Below are 22551 nucleotides of genomic sequence, written 5' to 3' on the forward strand. Positions count from 1 at the left end.
TCCAATAAGTTTGTGATTAAAATTACAAGTAAATAACTACCTAAAGATGAATAATCACTTACTTGCATGTAAAACGTGTTGAAGTCGTTATAACCATCTCTGCACCCAAAAAACAAATAATTTTTAGAGAACAAAGTACCCTTAACATTTATGTTAAGAAATAAGCAGAACTATAAAAGCATGACGGTGAAACAGATAAATACTTTTTATAATGTGGAGCATCCCTATCAACCGAGCAATAGTACCAGCCAGTATGGAAACCTGCAAATCCAAACTCCATTAACCAGAAGCATTACTTCTCCATCCAAATAATGAAACAAAAAACACCACAGAAGCTCTTTTTTTTAAATGACAACCTATTGATGTTACCTTTTCTCCACTATCATTGCCAACAACCCTAATCTCGAGTCCAACAGAAGCCGCCTCTGGAGCAAGGGGGATTTCTTCATAACTCAGAAACTGAACTGCACTCGGATCATAAGAAAAGAAGCCAAAGTCATGGACCTGAAAAAGAATACAGAAGAATGTCAGCTCGTAACAGAAACCAATTAAAAAAAAAACTGAAATCTAATCTAGGGATTGAACGAGAGACTTACCGGATCCCTGTATACAGGATAGATCGGGATCTCTTCTCGGTTTACAAACGTTGCCTCAGCCACTACAGGGCCTGAACAAGAAGATAGAGAAGGATATAAAGTTGAATCTCTGAATATTAAATAGATTCTCAGTATACGTCAACACAGAAGGATTGACCTAGAATATCGAATCAGAACATTGTCTTCTAAGCAACGAAACGATCTAATCAAACAGAATAATAGCTATGGAATCTTCGACGGTTCAATAGAAAATCTGAAATCTACTAAACTATATTCCGATTAAATATTCACATAATAATTAGATTAAATCTCTTTGTATATAGTAAGTAAGAGCTTTACCAGGTTTAACCACGTGGCGATTGGTGAGGATGATCCCACGCCTCTTATCGACGATAAACCCAGTGGCGTAGCTAGCACCTGCCGATTCGGTGTCAAAAGCGCGGCAGGCAGTCGTGCGGAGCACGACGACGGCGGGAACCACTCTGTCGAGAGCACGACGCCAGTCTTCGGCGGTGGCGACGGTTTCGCTCGGCGGAGGATCGATCTCTAGACACAGGTCCGATTTGATGGCGGTTTCCGTCGCCATTGATGCCTCGGATCCAATCCTATCCAACGGATCTCCCATTTGAGCTCCGTGTTAGCTACGCGGGAATGGGTTTAGGGTTTTGGATCCGGTCTCTTCTCTCTAAAGGATTGGGAGAGTCGGAGGAAATGAAATCTGTTGTTGATAATCTTCCCTTTCGTGACATTTTTATATTTCTTACACATAAAAGTTTAAATTATATATTTATTGTTTTTCAATTTTCTAACCAATCAGCGTAAGAGTTAAATGTTTATTATATTTCTCTAATTGTTATAATTGATGTTCAAAAAATCGGGCGGTTAGCTGCATGGGCGCTAGACACCACTCTTCCGCCCCGATTTAGGCCAAACTGGTCTAAAAAATTGTATATGTCTATTTATTTTGTCTGTCTAGACCGAAATGATCGCCTAGCCGTCTAGACAGCCGCTTAACCGCCCAGATGACCACCTAATTTTTTTTTTCTATTTTTTTTATTTTAATATTAATTTATGTTTTATTTGATCAAAAATTTGATAAATATCATTTATATTCATGATTTTGATGAAAATTACACTATATTAAGTTTATGTTTTATTTGTGTGTTTTATACAGTCCTAAACATAAAAATATATTAATGTTATACAGAATTAAAACTTAACATGTTTTATAACATAGTAAACAATCTAAAAATTCCGTCCGAATAATTTCTGATTAATTTTCGATTGATCTCCGATTTTCTTTCTAGGCGTTAGGTTCAACCCAACCGTCCGACTAGCGCCTAGCGCGCGTTCCCGAACAAGGACTTATAATTGGACTTTGTTTCTATAAGAAATGGACTTGTTTCTATAAGAAAAATGAAAAGATTAGGTACTTCAACATAGTTTATATGACTTGTTAATTTGGTAGTGGAGAATTTGCATATCTAATGTCAACTATACAAAAGTCAATACCAAAGTCTTTGTTTTTTTTATTAAATAAGTCTTTGGAGTTTGGAGTTTATGGAACTTTGCTGAATTCTCTTTTTTTACTCACTTAAAAACTATTTTGATAAAGATTACTCATAACAAACAGTGAGGTTTTATTTAACCAGATTAAATTTAGCAAACGTATTTAAAACTAAAATGTTGATTGAAAAAAACTTTATATACTCAAAATTATATATAAATTAAATTCAAAGTTATATTACTTAATTTTAGTATGACATTGATTTTATTTGAATTTTAATATTGTGAACAAACAATATAAGGAAAATACAAGTTAAAAATGAGTAAAACATAAGAAGGATAAAAAATAAAAAAGCAACAATCTAATGTAAGTATGTAAGTAGTTCACAACATGCACTTAATATAAAAGTTTCTTTATCTTGTTATTATTATGTTTGTTTTATTTAAGTCTATAATGATAAAATTATAAAATAAGGTTTTACTATAAACTTAAATTTCATTTTATTATATAGTAAGGCTTAAATTTATATTTCATTTGATTATATAATATATTTTTTATTAGATACATGATGTCCGTGAATATGATCGATATAGTAAGTTTGAGATGGTATTAAAACATCTTGGTATCAGTCACGGTTTCCCTTTTAATACTTAAACAGATGCTCTTCGAAAACGGATTCCGTAAAGCTGGTTGATCAGAGTTTGATTTGGTTAAACAAAACTTTAATTTTGTTACTACTAAGTTTGATTTTATCTTTTCTTCTAAAAAATGTCAAAAAGTCGGAGGAAATAAAATCTTATGATGATAATCTTGCTTTTCGTGACAGTTCTATATTTCTTACATAAAATTTAAATGATATATTTATGTTTTCCTTCAATTTTTAACCAATTAGCATGCTAACATTCAAATATCTAATTGTTATATTTGGACTTTATTTCTACCAGAAATTGAATAGATTAGAAACTTAAACATAGCTTATATGACTTATTAATTTGTAATTTGCATTTCTAATGTCAATTATACAAAAGTCAACACCAAATTTTTTGCTTTTAATTAAATTAAATAAAACTTTGGAATTTATGGAACTTTGCTAAATTGTTTTTTCGCTCACTTAAAAGGTTAGAAGTATTTTGATTTAGTGTGAAAGACATTTTTCCCCACTAATTATGTTTGATAATATTTAGATTCGTAAATGGGAATATCTTTTAAAAGTGTTGATGATTTTCATGTTTTAATATATAGAAAATTCACATTATAAAATCACTTAGCACAAAATGATACTATGTATTAGTATGTTTACTATGATGGACTGGCCCGGTTGATTCTGAGGCCGGCCTATTGGAGGCTCCTATTGATTTGGTCTTGATAATTTATGAATTTGGTGAAGATCCCAAAATGTCATCTATCTTATTAAAACAGAAACATTCTGTTGGACCTAACATTTATTTTGTAAGTTTTTAAATTAAATACACCTTTATACTTTATAGTTAAACATACATTAAATCACTAATGTTCCTTTCTTTATACTACTATCCATGTTTCCAAACAATATACTTATTTTTTTATACTACTATCAACATTTCCAAACAATATACTTATTTCTTTATACTACTATCAATGTTTCCAAACAATATATTTTTTTATACTACTATCAATGTTTCCAAATAATACAATAATTAATCTTAATTATTTTATATCTATCATTTTCTCTTTAAAATTTTGTAGAAACGTCATAATTTCATAAATTGCAAAATAGTGAACTTTAAAATTTCGATTATAAGATTACAAATTATGAAACTATTACAATTTAAATCCAATTAGATTACATATCAGTCATCCATCAGTTCAATCGGTTAATCTCGGGTTTTAGTGATTTTTTAATATGAATATTTTAAAAACATAAATTGAATTGTCAGATCTCCGGATTAACCGGTATAATAACAATCGGGTTGAATTTAAAAATACTGATTTAAATGCAAAAATATTTTAAATACACACTCTTTAAAAATTACCAAAATATTTGTTAAATTATTAGTGAAATTTTTCATGTTAAAATATCCCGCGCTTCAAAAGCGCGGGTCAAAATCTAGTATAACTTATTTTAGGGTCCAATATATTATACAAGATTTTGAGACCCAAAGCGACGATCTCATCAACCACTCATCCACCAATGATCTCGTGAGACGATGACTGAGATAGAGAGAAGAAAACACGTATACTCCTCAGGCCACATGCACAACTCTCGAACACAACACGCGTCAAAAGTGAATAAAGAGATATATAAGAAAATAAATCCTACATGGACCGACTTATACGTATAAACTTAAAGATCAAATATAGTATTAGATAAAAAATGAAGAATAAAAAAAAAAACTCAAATGATTCGCTTGAGTCTCCCTATATAATCATCACAAACCAACACCATATTCTCTACTCATATTCATACATCTTCACATCTATCTTATTAAAACAGAAACATTATGTTGGACCTAACATTTATTTTGTAAGTTTTTAAATTAAATACACCTTTATACTTTATAGTTAAACATACATTAAATCACTAATGTTCATTTCTTTATACTACTATCCATGTTTCCAAACAATATACTTATTTCTTTATACTAATATCAATGTTGCCAAACAATATACTTATTTCTTTATAGTACTATTAATGTTCCAAACAATATATTTTTATACTACTATCAATGTTTCCAAATAATACAATAATTAATCTTAGTTATTTTATATCTATCATTTTCTCTTTAAAATTTTGTAGAAACGTCATAATTTCATAAATTGCAAAATAGTGAACTTTAAAATTTCGATTATAAGATTACAAATTATGAAACTATTACAATTTAAATCTAATTAGATTACATATCGGTCATCCATCAGTTGAATCGGTTAGTCTCGGGTTTTAGTGATTTTTTAATATGAATATTTTAAAAACATAAATTGAATTGTCAGATCTCCGGATTAACCGGTATAATCACAATCGGGTTGAATTTAAAAATACTGATTTAAATGCAAAAATATTTTAAATACACACTCTTTAAAAATTACCAAAATATTTGTTAAATTATTAGTGAAATTTTTCATCGTAAAATATCCCGCGCTTCAAAAGCGCGGGTCAAAATCTAGTCTCTATTACATCAACAAACATTTGTACCTCTTTGATAACTTACGGTTTGTACATTCGAAGTTCACCACAAGGATGATTCCTATATGCGTGCAGTGCGGAACGGGAGGAAACCCATGTAGATGCAAAGTGGTAGGACCAACGTTAGGGCTTGTGGCGTTTGCAGCAGCCGCAGTAGTGGAATGGCCGGTGGGAGCATTGGTTTATACTCCCTCCGTTTCGATATAGTTGATGTTTTAGAAGGATAATTTTGTTTCAAATTAGATGAAGTTTTGAGATTTTAAAGTTAACTTTAATTTTATTGGAAACTGTTCAACCAATTAGATTTAACTATCTTTTTAATTATTGGTTAACTGATTCTAAAGTAATATTTTAAAAATATTTTTTTTAGAAAAATCTAGTTTTCTTAATCTTTGTGCAAGAAGGCAAAACATCAAGTATTATGAAACAGATCGAGTATCTTTAAACACGCCAAAGGTCGACGCATTATGGGTCATCCGGCCACCCACGTGTATCCCAAAGTCACCTGTTCCATTCCCATATGATTTCAAGATCACGTTCTTGAGGACTCGAGTAAGCTTACTACTATATTAGATGTTTTCTATGCATCTGTTATATTTGTCAAAGAAAATGTCATGCGTTTTCGTTTTCCTTTTTTTTTCTACAAACTGTATGTAATGCCTTCGGTTGCTGTACTCTAATATTCGCAAAATGCTAATAAATCTTCGTTCGTTATCAGTTGGTTGAAATAATTCTAACGAATTTATGATTTGACATTCTACCCAGCTTGTACTTTTTATGTCTCATATATATATAGAACAGTTAAATTTGATTACGCAGTTTTTGTGATTATCTTAAACCGGTAATAATTTGATTAATTCATTTTTTTTTGTAATTTACAATTCATAATTGTGAGCTAACAAAGTACATATAAGATTTTTAGAATATATTTTACATTTTTATAAATATATATTTTAAACCTTTTTTTTTAAGAAACGGAGGAGTATTTTTTTTTCCTTCTATTTTTATTAACAAATTTGCCATCCAGTTTATAAAATCTCTAAAACGTGTCCTCTCTTTCTTCTTCCCCATTGCTCTCCGAACCGAGAAAAAAAAATGCTGACTCTACTCTTCTCCTCTCTCGGACTCCTCCTTCTTCTCGGTCTTCTCCTCAAATTCGCATTCGCCGACGGTAATAACAACCTTAAGAGTTTTGAATTCAATGTGAACTACCTTACCTTTAACCTTCTCATATGTGGTTGCTATGGATAGATTATGTAGAACTGATCTGTCGCCTCCTCCTGTAGGGGATTTAACTCTGATCTCGAAGAAGCATGTGAAGCGAGAAGCCATAGAAGGCAAGGTACTGGATTGGTAGATAGATAGATATGAATCTAAAATATCCGTTTTTTTTTCCAGATTTTTGATTGATTTGGTCTTTGCTCTCAGGTGGTTTGGATCACAGGGGCTAGCCGTGGAATTGGTAAGTATGAAAAAAGTCTCCGGCTTTTGATTTGATTGTGTGTCTGGGTTGGTGCAGCAAGCTCATGTTTATATGATTGAATTGATAGGGGAGGTTCTTGCTAAACAGTTTGCGAGTTTAGGTGCCAAGCTTATTCTCTCTGCCAGGAACGAAGCTGAGTTGTTTCGTGTTAAGAGTGAGCTCAAAGGTAGTAACTTTATGCAAAAAGTCTCCATTTTTGAAACTATAAAATATTTCTGTTTCGGTTTATTGATTGGTTAAGCTGTGTTACTACTCTTTAGGTAAGTATGCACCAGAAGATGTCAAGGTTTTGCCTTTAGATCTAGCTAGCGGCGAAGAGGGGCTCAAACATGTTGTAGAGCAAGCGGTGTCGCTTTTCCCTGGGGCTGGTGTTGATTATTTGGTTCACAACGCTGCCTATGAGCGTCCGGTTAGTTACTTCCTTACTGTATATACAGAGTCTTTTAGTTCAAAGCTATTATTTGTTGTTCAAGGGCGTGTGATCACCATACTCCTTTTCTTGCAGAAATCAAATGCAGTGGATGCCAGCGAAGAAAATCTTAAGGTATTGAATTTGATTTGTGGGTAAAATCTGTGGGAACTGTACTTGCTTTGTGTTTCTACAGCCAAGAGATTCACTAGCCTCATGTATGGGTTTATTGACATATTGGTTAATCAAAATGAAACTTTTGGGTGCAGACTACATTCGAGGTTAATGTATTTGGGACCATATCTCTCACAAAGTTGGTAACTCCTCATATGCTGAAACAAGGAGGCGGTCATTTTGTTGTGGTACGTGGATGGAGACTAATGACGTATGCATATACTTTTGGGACAATATCTCTTAATTTTTTCCATTTTCTTTGGTTAAGTCTCATTATTTAATAATTTAAATCTGTACTCAGATTAGCAGTGCCGCAGGGAAGGTACCATCACCTGGACAGGCTATATATGCCGCTTCAAAACATGCTCTGCAGGGCTACTTCCACAGCTTACGTTCTGAGGTATGTATGTTTGAAGTAAAGAAAGTTGCATAGGTCGCAAATATTATTGGCAGTAAATCTTAACAGTTTGTTCAACCATCATGTGCGCATGGGATCAGTTATTTCAGAAGGGAATCAAGGTTACTGTTGTTTGTCCCGGTCCAATAGAGACCTCAAATGGTACAGGAACATCAACTTCGGAAGACAAGAAGTCTCCTGAGGTTGGTTAACTGATTGATTATGATCTGTTCTATTGCCGTTGCTTTTAATCTTTGACTAGGCTTGTAGACACACATTGAAAACTGTTTCTCTTTTTTTTTTCTTTCTCAAGCATACTTTTCTCTTGCCATGCAGAAGCGTGTGTCATCTGAACGATGTGCAGAACTGACCATAATCGCTGCATCTCATAACTTAAAAGAAGCTTGGATTTCATATCAGGTACCCTTCAAAATCTCGCATTATGTTCCCATTCAGTTAAGACGTCTGATATAATGTTTATTTGTGGTCTTTTATCAGCCAGTACTGCTCGTGATGTATCTAGTGCAGTACATGCCTTTCCTTGGCTTCTGGCTCATGGACAAGGTACTTTATTTATTATATATAATATATTCCATCTTCTTCATAAGTTACTGATGTGAGAAGCCTGTTATTTCCCATTACTATCATATCACGTGAAAAAAACATTTGACCAAGAAAATTTCAAGATTGTTTTGGTTATAGGAGCCATTTGTTTAATTTAAGAAATGGAATGGGTTTGCAGGTTGGAGGGAAACGTGTGGAGGTTGCTGAGAAGAAAGGCAACACATACTCATGGAATTTGCTGTTCCAGAAGAAGACTAAAACAAACTGAAACTGATCTTCTAGAAAGTGTCTTTTGATAATAATGAGTTCCGAAGTCTTGTCAGTAGTTGTGGTTCGTGTTTGTGCTCAGCAAGACAGTTTGTTGCCTTGTTAATTACCAGCAGGATAAGTTGGATTTTCTAGGCATTGGTTGTAAGAGTTGTTTCGTAGTTTACTGTGATGTTTAGTGAGATATAAGAACTGTTACTTCCTGAGTGGAATTCTTCATGAAGAAACTAACTATCAGAACTTGCTGTTGAGTGGTAAAAGAGTTCAAAACTTTTTGAAACACATTCTTTTCGACAATTCTTCATGAAGCTTTGCCTGTGACCAAGTCCACTAATCCTGTTTAACATATTCTTTTTGACAATTCTTCATGAAGAAACTAACTATCAAAACTTGCTGTTGAGTGGTAAAAGAGTTCAATACTCTTGTCTTGAGCAAACAAACATAACATCGGAATTTATTTCAGTATCAGAGTTAAAGAAAAGGAGACTGAAAACGTTGATCTTAGAAACACAACTCATCTTACTTAGCACTTAGAGGCCGTCTGGCACCGCAACCATCTGCTAACAAAATGTTTGGTGTTTTGCTACAATCACAAAAGACATACAAATGGTTTCAAACTGTCATGAATTTAGTGAAATGGTTGCAGTTAGATAAATAGATATAAATTTTTTTTTTTAATATTTAAAAATTTTAAATTAAAATTTTTAAATGGAAATATTATAAATAAAGATATATATATTTTATATTTTAGTTTAAAAATTCACTTTATTTTCGCGAATCCTATAAAATAAAACCACAGCGTATTAAGAGAAAGACATGTCAGCGTCCAGAATTATTGAATTAATGATGCGGTGATCTTATGTGTGAGGAAACTCTACTTCATATATATAGATAGATATCTATATATATAGATAGATTGATTTTACTCAGTTTGACCAAAAAGATATATTAAAAAGATAGATAGACTTTCCCCCCTAGTTTATAAAACTTGTCCTCACTTTTTTCCTAGCCGTTGCTCAAACCTAGAAAAAATGCTGAGTCTACTCTTCTTCTTCTTCTTCTCTCTTGGACTCCTCCTTCTTCTTGGTCTTCTCTTCAAATTCGCACATGCCGACGGTAATAACTCCTTAAGAGTTTTGAATTCAATGTTAACTTCTGCTCATTTGTGTGGTTGTGATGGTTCATTCTGTATAACTGATTTGTTCTCTGCCTCCTGTAGGGGATTTAACTCTGATTTCAAAGAAGCATGTGAAGCAAGAAGCCATAGAAGGAAAGGTACTGGATTGATAGAAAGATAGATATGAATCTAAAATATCCGTTTTTTTTTCTTTTTCAGTTTTTTTATTGATTTGGTATTTGCTCAGGTGGTCTGGATCATAGGGGCTAACCGTGGGATTGGTAACGTCGAGTTTTAATGATTATCCGTGAAGAAAAGTCTCCAATTTTTTTGTTTATTGTGGCTGCAGCAGCTTATGTGTTATGTCTTCGTTTATAGGGAAGGCTCTTGCTAAACAATTTGCAAGTTTAGGTGCCAAGCTTATTCTTTCTGATAGTAATGAAGCTGAGCTGGTTCGTCTTAAGAGTGAGCTCAAAGGTACTGACTTGATGCACAAGTCTCCAGTTTTGAACTATAATATTTCTGTTTATTGTGATTGACTAAGCAGTGTTCCTCTAGGTAAATATGCACCAGAACATGTCAAGGTTTTGCGTTTTGATTTAGGCAGCTACGAAGCGTTGCTCAAACGTGTTGTAGCGGAAGCAGTGTCTCTTTTCCCTGGGGATGGTGTTGATTATTTGATCCACAACGTTGCCTATGAGCTTCCGGTTAGTAATTTCCTTGCTATAAGTTTTGTTATCTACTCAATTGAGAGTCTTCTAGTTCAAAGCTATTATTTTTGTTGTTCAAGGCCGTGTCATCACCATACTCTTTTTTTTTTCTTTCAAGAAATTAAACGCAGTGGATGCGAGTGAGGAAAATATTAAGGTATTACTTTAGTTCGGTAAAATCTGTAGACACGATAGTTGCTTTGTGTTGCTTTTTATAGTTTTATTGACATATGGTTAATCAATGATCTTTTTGGGTGCAGACTGTATTCAAGGTTAATGTATTTGAGACAATATCTCTCACAAAGTTGGTAGTTCCTCATATGCTGAAACGAGGAGGCGGTCATTTTGTTGTGGTACGTGGAGACTAATGACCAATTGAGATACTTTTTTTGTTAACATCAATATGTCTAGTTTGTTTGATTGTCCATCAAGTCTCATGATTTAATAACTGAAAGTTAAATCTATAATCAGATTAGCAGTGCCGCAGGGAAGGTACCATCACCTGGACAGGCTATATATGCTGCTTCAAAACATGCTCTGCATGGCTACTTCCACACCTTACGTTCTGAGGTATGTATGTTTTAAGTAAAGAAAGTTGCAAATGTTATTGGCAGTAAATCTAACAGTTTGTTCAACCATCATGTGCGCATGGAATCAGTTCTTTCAGAAGGGAATCAAGGTTACTGTTGTTTGTCCCGGTCCAATTGAAACCTCAAAGGGTACAGGAACATCAACTTCGAAAGACAAGAAGTTTCCTGAGGTTGGTTAACTGATTGATTATGACCTGTTCATTAAATTAACGTTGCTTTTAATCTTTGACTAGGCTTGTAGACACACATTGAATCCTCTTCTCTGTCTTTCTTTGAATCTCTGCTTTTATCTTGCCATGCAGAAGTGTGTGTCATCTGAACGATGTGCAGAACTGATCATAATCGCTGCATCTCATAACTTAAATGAAGCTTGGATTTCATATCAGGTAGGTACCCTTCAAAATCTCGCATTATCAGACATCTGATATAATAAATATAATTTTTATTCGTGGTCTTTTATCAGCCAGTACTGCTCGTGATGTATCTAGTGCAGTACATGCCTTTCATTGGCTTCTGGCTCATGGACAAGGTACTTTATTTATTATATGGTCCATCTTTTTCATAAGTTACTGATATGAGATTCCTGTTATTTAATTTCTTTCCCATTATTATCATATCATGAAGACGAGAGCTTGTTCGACCTCAACGTACATTGACACTAACGAACTCTTTACAGAATTGAAGGAAAAGGTAAGAAGTAATTGCTTGAACAGAGTTGTATGGTCTTTTTGTCTTGTCTTGATGTCCGGTTATGGTGCAGTGGGATGGTCTTGGGATCAAGACGACTGTGATTATATATGGAAGAGGAGCCATTGTTGCTGTTTGTTTATCTTCCATTCTTGTTTGGTTATCTTCCATTCTTGTTGGTGCCATCAACTCTGTTCCTATGGTAACAATCTTAGAAGATTAAAAAAAAAAAACCTTTTTGATATCAGAGAGAAGTGGAATGGTTTGACTTGAATGATGTTTGTTTGTTATGAGTGTGTAGCTTCCGAAAGTTTTAGAGCTTGTTGGTCTAGGGTTTACAGGATGGTTTGTCTACAGATACCTTCTCTTAAAGGTAACTAACTTATCCTAATCTATAGAAGCATCAATGATCTGACATGAATGAAAATGTCTATGTTTCTTGTTCTTTCAGTCAAGCAGAAAGGAGTTGGCTGAGGATATTGGTTCCTTGAAGAAGAAGATCACAGGGACCGAATAGATTCTTTTCATAAAAATAAATAAACAAGCTTCCTTTCTTTGTGTTTTTTCTTTCTGTAATGTGGTTATTATACAATGTGTCTGTTTCAACAATGTATCTTCTTCAGTCAGTTGCTCAAAAAAAAAAGTCTTCTTCAGTCTCAAACTATTATATTAGATTTACTGGCATCACCGAAACCTATTTAAGATCTGACCGGTGTAATTACAGTGGTTGTGGACGTTTGCAGATGTAGATGGTTGCGTTTTAAATGTTTTTAAGAGATTTGCATTACTGATACAACGTAAAAAAAATGTCGCATTTGCGATGATTGATTAATTACTAAATATAGTCGTGGTAAATAATAAATTAACAATAATTATATTTTATATAAATATAAAGTTTTTAAATTTATAATATTATAGTAAATATAAAAATCATATTTATAAAATTTTACTATTAGTTTTTTTGGAAAATATAGAAAATACATTTGTTTTAAAGTTTTATACTATAAATTAAAATATAATATATACATTTTGCTATTTCTATTATTTCAATTTAAAATTGAATATTTTTAGTTTTACATTTTTATTTTAAATGTATTAAAAGAAAAACATATGTCAACGTTCAGAATTATTGAATTGATGACGTTGTGATCTTATGTGAAGAAACTCTACTTCATATATATAGATAGATATCTGTATATATATAGATAGATTTTACACCTGGTTGACCAAAAAAATACTAAAAAGATAGATAGATTCCCCCCACCCCCCCCAGCTTATAAAAACTCTAAAACTTGTCCTCTGTTTCTTATTAGCCGTTGCTCTCCAAGCCGAGAAAAATGCTGACTCTACTCTTCTTCTTCTTCTTCTCTCTCGGACTCCTCCTTCTTCTTGGTCTTCTCCTCAAACTCGCATATGCCGACGGTAATAACTCCTTACAGAGTTTTGAATTCAATGTTAACTACCTTACCTTCTCATTTATGGTTATAGATTCTGTAGAACTGATTTGTTCTCTGCCTACTCCTGTAGGGGATTTAACTCTGATTTTGAAGAAGCATGTGAAGCGAGAAGCCATACAAGGAAAGGTACTGGATAGATAGATAGATAAGAATCGAAAATATCCGTTTTTTTTCTTTCAGATTTGTGATTGATTTGGTATTTGCTCAGGTGGTCTGGATCACAGTGGCTAACCGTGGGATTGGTAAGTCAAGTTTTAATGAAAAGTCTCCAACTTTATATATTGTGGCTGCAGCAGCTCATGTGTTATGTCTTCGTTTATGATTGAATTTTAGGGCAAGCTCTTGCTAAACAGTTTGCAAGTTTAGGTGCCAAGCTTATTCTTTCTGTTAGGACTGAAGATGAGCTAGTTCGTCTTAAGAGTGAGCTCAAAGGTACTAACTTCAAGAAAAAGTCTCCAGTTTTTAACTATTGAGCACTCTGTTTACTGTGATTGACTAAGCAGTGTTCCTCTAGGTAAATATGCACCAGAACATGTCAAGGTTTTGCGTTTAAATTATGCTACCGGCGAAACGTGGCTCAAAAATGATGTAGAGCAAGCGCTGTCGCTTTTCCCTGGGGCTGGTGTTGATTATTTGATCCACAACGCTGCCTATGAGCTTCCGGTTAGTAACTTCCTTGCTATAAGTTTTGCATCTACTCAAGAGAGAGTCTTTTAGTTCAAAGCTATTTTTTTTTCTTTTTTTGTTGTTCAAGGGCGTGTCACTTCATTCTCCTTTTCTTGCAGAAATCAAATGCAGTGGATGCGAGTGAGGAAAATCTTAAGGTATTACATTAGTTGGGTAAAATCTGTAGGCACGATAGTTACTTTGTGTTGCTTTATGTTATTCTTATAGATTTATTGACATATGGTTAATCAATGATTTTTGGGTGCAGACTATATTCAAGGTTAATGTATTTGAGACAATATCTCTCACAAAGTTTGTAATTCCTCATATGCTGAAAAAAGGAGGCGGTCATTTTGTTGTGGTACGTGGATACTAATGACCAGTTGATATACTTTTTTTTGTTAACATCAATGTCTAGTGCTCTTAGTTTTGTGAAGCTTCACATAATCACTTTTTGTTAACATATATACTATTAAAGCAGGATATTATTGGTTTTTTTACTAAAAATACTCATTTATTTAATAACATTGCATATTTAATTAAGGGTAATCAAGTAATATTAATAACAAATCTATAGTGGGTCATTTTTTTTTTAAATCCAGCCCATTGCCCACATCATCTCTTTTGGGCCATTTGGGCCGAATAACAAATCAGATTCAATTTTTATTTTTTTCGGATTGGGTTCGAGTTGGATCTTTCCGGATCCGGGTGGGTTCGGTTCTCATGCATAAGAACCTGAAAAATAACCAAATAACCAAAATATCTAAAACGGGTTCGGTTATTTATACTCAGAGTAACCAAAGTATCCGATTCGGTTCAATTTTTTGTATCCAAATTACTCAAAAGTAACCAAAAGTAACCAAAAATATCAATTCTATACAGTTTTTTGGATAAACTTTTATCCAAACTATCATATTTTATCCAAAAATACTCAAAAGTACTAAAAATGACTACTATAGTTAACTTATGATATTAATTTAAAATATTAAAATAATTATAAATATAATTATAACATATATTTTTAGATATATATTCACATTTCGGGTATCTTCGAGTACTCATTTGATTCTCGGTTTGGATAGGGTTCGGATCGGTTCTTCGGATATAGCAATTTAGAATTCATTCGGATATTTACCCCGGGTCTGATCGGGTTCGGAACCCTGATTTTTGGGTTGGTTCTTCGGGTCCGGATATTGTGATCAGGCCTATACTCATTTAAAATGAAACACGATAAAAAAAGATAAAAAGCTTAAGTTTTTTATAAAAAAAACAAATATATGAAAATATGACATTTATTAAATATTTGTCAATTTTAAAAAAAAATAAAGGAAAATAAACCCGCGCTTTAAAAGCGCGGGTCAAAATCTAGTCAATGTCTTATAATCTAAGGTTCTTAGGATATATAGATTTGTTCATTTACTCTCAGGATTAATAATTGAAAGTTAAATCTATAATCAGATTAGCAGTGCTGCAGGGAAGATACCATCACCTGGACAGGCTATATATGCTGCTTCAAAACATGCTCTGCAAGGCTACTTCCACACCTTACGTTCCGAGGTATTGTATGTTTTAAGTAAAGAAACTAGGTGGTTACCCATGATTCGCGGATATAAATATTATATGTAAATATATATATCATGTATTGAATGTCATAAAATTTCCATAAATTTGATAAAAATAACTGATGAATATTTAGTAACAACAAATACTTGTGAAGTTATACATGTAATTATCACATTAACTTCCTCAACACATATTATGCATTTTTTTGAATTTTTGAATTCTTTCTGTTATTATTTTTTTATTTAAAATTTTTTCTAATGTTTTTTTAATTTTTTAAATATTTTCTGCTAAATATTTATTTTTCTCTCTAAATAGTAATAAATGAACCAAAAATCAATTTTATAATTGTTTTCAATCATAACATTACCTTATTTAGCAGAAAATATTACCTTATTTAACATTACCTTATTTATCACATTAACTTCCTCAACACATATTATGCATTTTTTTGAATTTTTGAATTCTTTCTGTTATTTTTTTTTTATTTAAAATTTTTTCTAATGTTTTTTTTAATTTTTTAAATATTTCTGCTAAATATTTATTTTTCTCTCTAAATAGTAATAAATGAACCAAAAATCAATTTTATAATTGTTTTCAATCATAACATTACCTTATTCACTTTATTATTTGATTTAAATGTAAAACTTTTTAAATCAAAATTCTCGCATGTTCCGTTAATATAATTCGCTCAATCTTTAAAGCCTAATTATTTATAAAGCATATATGGACAGTATAAGAGATTAATAACTATTATAAATATGATTATATTGTTTATTTGAACATATATACACACTGTACTTTAAATACAATATAAATAATTTGAAATTTTTTGTTTGATAATATAGATTAGATTAGATTAGATTAGGTAATTCTACGATGAGTTTCCTTTAAAAAAACTTAATTAAATAAGTGAAAATTCAAATACCAACAACCAAACAAACTAAGAGAATTAATTCTAAACTTCACTTATGAATAACACATAAGCAAAATCCACTTAAATGACTTATCAACTAATACATATGAGGATTTTTAATTGTACATTATAATTAATCTTTTTATTGATTAATTTTACTTTTAAACCACTTACCATATAATTTTATTATAATCAAAGCTATATGAATTATATTAATAGAGTATTAACTCTAGTCTCATATTAGTATAATATTCCGTTTTAAAAATTTTATATTATAATAAACTTGTTAATTTAATACTATTATTTTAAAGGACTTACCTTTATAATTTCATATTTTTAAATATACAAATACTTTAATCATTTCTGAAAGTGATAACTCAACCATTTCATCAACATTTGTCATTTAAAAATGACCGAATTTTTTAAAAGATGTATATTTGACAGTTTTGCATTTATTGGATATATCTTAAAATATATATATATATATATATATATATATATATAGTGTGCATAAGAAATATTATTAGGTTTAAGTTAATTAGTTTTCTGGAACAAAATATTTTTTTGGATTCACTATTAATAAAATAATTAACAAAATATGTTTAAAACTGTTATAAATTAATTTTAAAATATCATATGTATTTATATGTATATTATAAATATCTTTAATGAAACTTTTGACAAAAAAATATTTTAAAAAAGAAACTTTTGATATTTAATTGTTTCCATAATCAAATTATTTTAATTCATCTATATTTAAGATGTTTAATAATTTGTTGGTAATATATATAGATTATATTAGGTAATTCTAAGATTAGTTTCCTTTAAAAAATTTAATTAAATAAATGAAACTTCAAATACCAACAACCAATCAAATTATAAAAATTAATTCTAAACTTCACATATAAATGACACATAAGTAAAATTCATTTAAATGATTTCTCAATTAATATATAGGAGGATTGCATGCTAGCTAATATTTTGGCAATAAATCTAACAGTTTGTTCAACCATTATGTTCGCATTGAATCAGTTCTATCAGAAGGGAATCAAGGTTACTGTTGTTTGTCCCGGTCCAATAGAAACCTCAAAGGGTACAGGAACATCAACTTCGAAAGACAAGAAGTCTCCTGAGGTTGGTTAACTGATTGATTGTGATCTGTTCATTAAATTGTCAGCACTTTTTTAAGTACTTTTGCCGTTGAATCCTCTGCTCTATCAACTTTTTTTTGGATCTTCTATCTCTTTCTTTTTCTCTTTTAGTTTGTTTTTCTCAAGAATCTAAGTCTCTACGTTTCTCTTGACATGCAGAAGCGTATGTCATCTGAAAGATGTGCAGAACTGATCGTAATCGCTGCATCTCATAACTTAAAAGAAGCTTGGATTTCATATCAGGTACCCTTCAAAATCTCGCATTATGTTCCACTCAGTTCACACGTCTGATATAATGTTTATAAGGTTTATTTGTGGTCTTTTATCAGCCAGTACTGCTCGTGATGTATCTAGTGCAGTACATGCCTTTCCTTGGCTTCTGGCTCATGGACAAGGTACTTTATTTATTATATATTCTATCTTCTTCATAAGTTACTGATATGAGAAGTCCTGTTATTTCTTTCCCATTATTATCATATCATGAAGACGAGAGCTTGTTCGACCTCAACGTACATTGACACCAACGAACTCTTTACAGAAATGAAGGAAAAGGTAAGAAGTAATTTCTTGAAACAGAGTTGTATGGTCTTTTTGTCTTTGTCTTGATGTCCGGTTATGGTGCAGTGGGATGGTCTTGAGATCAAGACGACTGTGATTATATATGGAGGAGGAGCCATTATTGCTGTTTGTTTATCTTCCATTCTTGTTTGGTTATCTTCCATTCTTGTTGGTGCCATCAACTCTGTTCCTCTGGTAACAATCTTATAAGATAAGAAAAAAACCTTTTTGATATCAGAGAGAAGTGGAATGGTTTTGACTTGAATGATGTTTGTTTGTTTGTTATGAGTGTGTAGCTTCCGAAAGTTTTGGAGGTTGTTGGTCTCGGGTGCACAGGATGGTTTGTCTACAGATACCTTCTCTTAAAGGTAACTAACTTATCCTAATCTATAGAAGCATCAATGATCTGACATGAATTGAAAATGTCTATGTTTCTTGTTCTTTCAGTCAAGCAGAAAGGAGTTGGCTGAGGATATTGGTTCCTTGAAGAAGAAGAGGGCCGAATAGATTCTTTTCATAAAAATAAATAAACAAGCTTTCTTTCCTTCTGGAGTTTTTTTTTTGTAATGTGATTATTATACAATGTCTCTGTTTCAACAATGTATCTTCTTCAGTCTCAAAATTTATTTGACACTGTCAGAGTTTAAAAAGAGATCTTAGAAACACACTCATTTTACTTAGCACATAGTAAGATTATCTGCTCTCAAAGATCTTCACATGTAACTCGTCCTGTATAGTCATCCAACAAACCTTTGATCCCAGTGAACTTGAGTTCCTACAAAAGAACACCATAAAAAAGAGAAACTTCATGTGGTGGCCGGTAATGAAAAACTAGTGCAAGGCATTTGACGTCAGAAACTCACAGACAATACTACTGCCAGAGCTGCATACGGCTGATCAACTGGTTTTACAACACGAATTGCGACAACACCGTTCATTTTTTCCTTCTCTTCAGGGTAAAAGTTTCGGTAAACTCCGACACCTGCAGATAGAAGAGCTAACCAGGTTAGAACCACCAAGTCCACATAGCAAAAGAGATGCTTTCTAAAATGTTGTGTCTAAGTAACTTGGTAAAAAACATCTTCAAACCTTCTTCTATAGTCTCAACTCCAGGAAGAACTTTTGCAAGACCTTCACCTCTCAGCATTTCTGAGAATGAAGTATAATAGCAAACGTCCTGCTATCCCCAAAAAAATGTTGATAAGAAAATGAAAACTGCTTGAATCTCTCAAGTCACAATGAAGAACTCAAAAGAGATACAATGATCAGTGACTACCTGAACTTCAAGCAGCAAGCATTTATTGAACAAAATAAAAGCTCCTGAACTAATCCTGAGGGAGGACACACAAAACTAACATAGTTAAGTATATAGACTAAACCAATTACGAAGTCAATAAGATAAATCTAATGTAATTTGTATTATTCTTAAAAAAATAGTGTAATTGTATAATTCTAGATATAAATAGTTGCAGGTTCATCAACAAAGGTTTAAAGAAGTAGACGACCTCATGTAGTCTCCTACTGCACACCTTCCTTCAGTAGTTTTGAGACCATCTGGTGAATGAGAGTGGCACCAGGGAATTACAAAATGAGATCGACCAAACAAACTTGGAATCAAGTAAACAGAGACGGTTACCTTTCAACTGTGTGAAATAAGGCTCCTGGACATGAAGCTCAAAGTTTACCTTCTTCAACATCTGACATAAGAACAGATCTTTTATTAAATTTCCAAAACTTTTTCCTGATCCAATAAGTAGATAAGAAGGAGTTCTTTTTTTTTTCTTTCCATTGGTACATATATTTACCAAGTCATGTCCCAAACCATGAAACAAGTTGCTATACTTTTCAAAGTTTGAACCTTTGTCAACGGATAAACTCTTCTCCTCGGAAGTAAGACACTCAGACAAAGCCCTTGCTAGAATCTTGTACCTCGCAGGTTTTTCTGTGAAAACAGAGCCGTTTCTAAGTAAGTTCAGTTATTGTCTATGATCCTTAGATAGACAGACAAATAAGAATCTGATAACTTAACCTGTTGAATCTGTATCTTCCTCCTCCTCCAGGAGATGGAGGCAGAGATCTCGAGGTAGTTCAAGGTCGAGACTTGGAACTGTTTCATCCAAATGAGAGCGCAGTGTAAACCGTAATAGTGGTTCCATGGTTTCTCCGATCTCCACTGACTTCGTTCCCGGCGACTGTGGCTGTTCCATCCTCTCGGACAGTGTCTGTCTCCTGCTAAAGTCAACGTAGGGCCAAAGTGAGGATAATAAAAAAATTCTCTTGAAGAGTTGCATTAAGATCCCTAAATCTTATAAATATCACAAGATGTTCCAACAAAATTCAGAAGTTGAAGACAAGACCTTTCTCTTCTTCCGTGCAATGTGACGGAGTTTTTTTTTTTATGATACGTGTCAAGAGCAAGTGCACACACAGTTAATATTTTACTAACTCCGTTAGTTAATCTTTATAAGACGGAAAGTAAGAAACGTCTGTCGTTTGTCGAATGGTTGGTAACTATCATCTTTAACTAGAAGGTGTTATACTTCAAGCAAGTCAAAACAATTCATAACCATCATCTGAAAATGACATTACTGGTTCAAGCTCAAAATGCAACAACAACGCACATTCATGTTTCATGCATTCTACATGTTGTATGTTGTATGGAACATATTTTCCACCACTTTTATCAAAAAGTAATATATGAATTGATCGGTATATTTTCTGTTTCAGAATCAAATCAGTCATCCAAGTTAATACTCTCACTGCCAACCAAATGAACATACAAAAATGCTTTAAATCAGTTGCAAAAAGAAATGCTCACAAAAAAAATGTTTACAAAAGACCTTTTTAAACCAAAAATACATCACATCCCGCCTTCTACGGGCTTACCCTAGTTAACATATATAGCAATCTTGAACTTCAATAACAATTATCATAACTACGCTTTCACACAGATTTTAATGATCAGATATAAAGTCTGAACGCATATACCATCAGTTTGGTGGATATATCATTAAGCCCCCCTTTTATACAAACACAACTTGCTCCACGTATATTTTTGTTTTGTGGTGGTAGTTAAACCCCTTGCTTTCATCAAATAACCAGTTCAGGTTAAGAAACAAACAAATGGCCAAAGTTTGAAACTCTGGACGTTAAGACATTTCTTTCATGAGATGTGAAAATAGAAAATTTAATAGTGATGGTTTACTATCCGTGGAAAACTTAAGGAGGAAGATATTTTATACCACATAGTAGTCAAAATAGCACATGAAAACTCTCCTCTTTAAATATTTGCATTAAACATCAAATTAGTTTCATCATCTTTTTATAAGCTAAACACCTGAAAACTTTCAAGAGCCTTTTCTTTTCTCAGAAAGCAAAAGCACCTTTTTAGAGCTACAAGATATGGAGCGAAAGGTACAAGTTCGTTTCCTTTTTCTTTTTTCATTCCCTTTTTTGATCAAATCATGCATCACTTCATTATTTAAGACGAGTTTTTGGCTATGTGATCAGCAAACCATTGTGCTGAATGTTAAAATAGCCGATGACAAATACAGGATCAAAGCGATGAAGATTGCAGCAGGAACAAAAGGTAAATTTAAACAATCAAACAAAACAACATCACAAAAAAAAAACACAAGCCTGATGAAAAATAATCATACGTTTTCAGGAGTTACGTTGGTGCAGTTTGAGAAAAAACAAGATAAGCTTAAGGTGGAAGGAGAGGCTGTGGATTTAGGTGCGCTTCTCCAAACTCTGAAGAAGAAAGTAGGCGAAACTATTGTCTCCGGATTTTTTCCTGGTTTTAACGTTTCACAGCCCAGAAACCGTAATTTGGGAAGCACACCTGACACTCCAGTTTCCGAACCTGACACTCCAGTCTAATCCCTTTTTACACACCTCTACCCTTATATCTAATTCTAAGTGGTTTTCTGGTTTAATAATGATGTGTTCTTGGGGGCAACATTTGACATGCTTTTCTATTTCGTTGGCGTTTCCGGTTTCTAGTTTTTTTATGGATATTATTTCACTTGTTTGAAAATCACTAGATTTACAGTTTGCTATCTGTTGTTGAATAAACTGTGTTGCATGATGAAAGTTGCAGATTTATGAACATTTCAATAGCAATGGTTAAACTTTACATTAAAAAATGTTGTTATGACAGCATTAGATCATATACAACACCGCATTTACTTGGATCATGCCCAACAAAAAAAAAATACTAAACCAACCAAAACGATCTTTACTACTACTATGCTTGGATCTTAGATTTAACAATGCAGTTTATTCATTATCTTAACTCCCTTAAGCTAGCAGATCTTTTGAGCCTTGGATAACTTTGTCAATGCCTCTTCTAAGGGCTTACTGATGATCTCGTCTTTCCTACCCTTGGATAAAATCCCACAAAGCAATTAAGCAAACAAAGCAAACAAACTCAGATTCGGTTTTGATAAAAAAAAATTCAGGATGAAAACGGAAAAATATACACATAATTTATAAGAAACCAGCTTCAGATCCTGATGGCACTAATGCATACATTCATCGATGAGTGGTTTAAGTATGAGAGTGAGTTCCATCTTGTTTT

The 22551-nt window shown here is 32.6% G+C and overlaps 7 protein-coding genes across 8 annotated transcripts in view; 5 read left to right on the top strand and 2 right to left on the bottom strand.

The window, feature by feature from the left end:
- LOC108862922 (protease Do-like 7) overlaps positions 1-1338 on the bottom strand; it is a 6930-nt gene extending 5592 nt beyond the window's left edge. The window contains 6 exon segments of the mRNA XM_057010444.1: positions 63-99; positions 204-231; positions 234-261; positions 370-504; positions 597-667; positions 936-1338. Of these exon segments, the coding sequence (XP_056866424.1) occupies positions 63-99; positions 204-231; positions 234-261; positions 370-504; positions 597-667; positions 936-1221 (585 nt within the window). The 5' untranslated portion in view covers positions 1222-1338.
- Positions 1339-6276: 4938 nt separating this feature from the next.
- Positions 6277-8839, top strand: LOC108856373 (uncharacterized). Its single transcript, XM_018630156.2, has 12 exons — positions 6277-6434; positions 6550-6605; positions 6692-6725; positions 6814-6912; positions 7007-7155; positions 7252-7290; positions 7425-7517; positions 7631-7729; positions 7828-7929; positions 8063-8146; positions 8225-8290; positions 8469-8839. Exons 1-12 carry the CDS (start codon positions 6359-6361, stop codon positions 8556-8558), a joined length of 987 nt encoding a protein of 328 aa, XP_018485658.1. The 5' UTR covers positions 6277-6358; the 3' UTR covers positions 8559-8839.
- A 749-nt stretch (positions 8840-9588) lies between these two features.
- LOC108857884 (uncharacterized) lies at positions 9589-11153 on the top strand. The gene is made up of 9 exons (XM_018631896.2): positions 9589-9673; positions 9777-9832; positions 9922-9955; positions 10053-10151; positions 10233-10381; positions 10503-10541; positions 10645-10737; positions 10856-10954; positions 11043-11153. The coding sequence occupies exons 1-9, from the start codon at positions 9589-9591 to the stop codon at positions 11151-11153; spliced, it is 765 nt and encodes a 254-aa protein (XP_018487398.2).
- Positions 11154-11270: 117 nt separating this feature from the next.
- LOC108860999 (protein CURVATURE THYLAKOID 1A, chloroplastic-like) lies at positions 11271-12238 on the top strand. The gene is made up of 6 exons (XM_018634832.2): positions 11271-11360; positions 11438-11503; positions 11599-11664; positions 11735-11863; positions 11963-12034; positions 12113-12238. The coding sequence occupies exons 1-6, from the start codon at positions 11271-11273 to the stop codon at positions 12176-12178; spliced, it is 489 nt and encodes a 162-aa protein (XP_018490334.2). The 3' UTR covers positions 12179-12238.
- Positions 12239-12930: 692 nt separating this feature from the next.
- On the top strand, positions 12931-18521 carry LOC108857882 (uncharacterized). Its single transcript, XM_018631894.2, has 15 exons — positions 12931-13083; positions 13189-13244; positions 13327-13360; positions 13452-13550; positions 13633-13781; positions 13904-13942; positions 14053-14145; positions 15243-15341; positions 17293-17394; positions 17571-17654; positions 17741-17806; positions 17898-17963; positions 18036-18164; positions 18266-18337; positions 18417-18521. Exons 1-15 carry the CDS (start codon positions 12999-13001, stop codon positions 18474-18476), a joined length of 1233 nt encoding a protein of 410 aa, XP_018487396.2. The 5' UTR covers positions 12931-12998; the 3' UTR covers positions 18477-18521.
- Positions 18465-20218, bottom strand: LOC108861912 (uncharacterized). Of its 2 annotated transcripts, none has more exons than XM_018635897.2 (8): positions 19999-20218; positions 19775-19911; positions 19606-19666; positions 19475-19523; positions 19246-19300; positions 19059-19149; positions 18833-18951; positions 18465-18744 (listed from the first exon to the last, which is right to left on the bottom strand). In XM_018635897.2, the coding sequence occupies exons 1-8, from the start codon at positions 20174-20176 to the stop codon at positions 18673-18675; spliced, it is 762 nt and encodes a 253-aa protein (XP_018491399.1). In that variant the 5' UTR covers positions 20177-20218; the 3' UTR covers positions 18465-18672. The 2 variants fall into 2 exon arrangements, with proteins under 2 accessions (XP_018491399.1, XP_018491400.1); XM_018635898.2 differs by having other exon boundaries at positions 19059-19146; positions 19999-20217.
- A 1086-nt stretch (positions 20219-21304) lies between these two features.
- On the top strand, positions 21305-22062 carry LOC108861911 (heavy metal-associated isoprenylated plant protein 41-like). Its single transcript, XM_018635896.2, has 3 exons — positions 21305-21383; positions 21480-21558; positions 21637-22062. Exons 1-3 carry the CDS (start codon positions 21372-21374, stop codon positions 21849-21851), a joined length of 306 nt encoding a protein of 101 aa, XP_018491398.1. The 5' UTR covers positions 21305-21371; the 3' UTR covers positions 21852-22062.
- Positions 22063-22551: the final 489 nt, after the last annotated feature.

This window comes from Raphanus sativus, chromosome 5 (assembly GCF_000801105.2).
Source record: "Raphanus sativus cultivar WK10039 chromosome 5, ASM80110v3, whole genome shotgun sequence".
Classification (NCBI taxonomy): domain Eukaryota; kingdom Viridiplantae; phylum Streptophyta; class Magnoliopsida; order Brassicales; family Brassicaceae; genus Raphanus; species Raphanus sativus.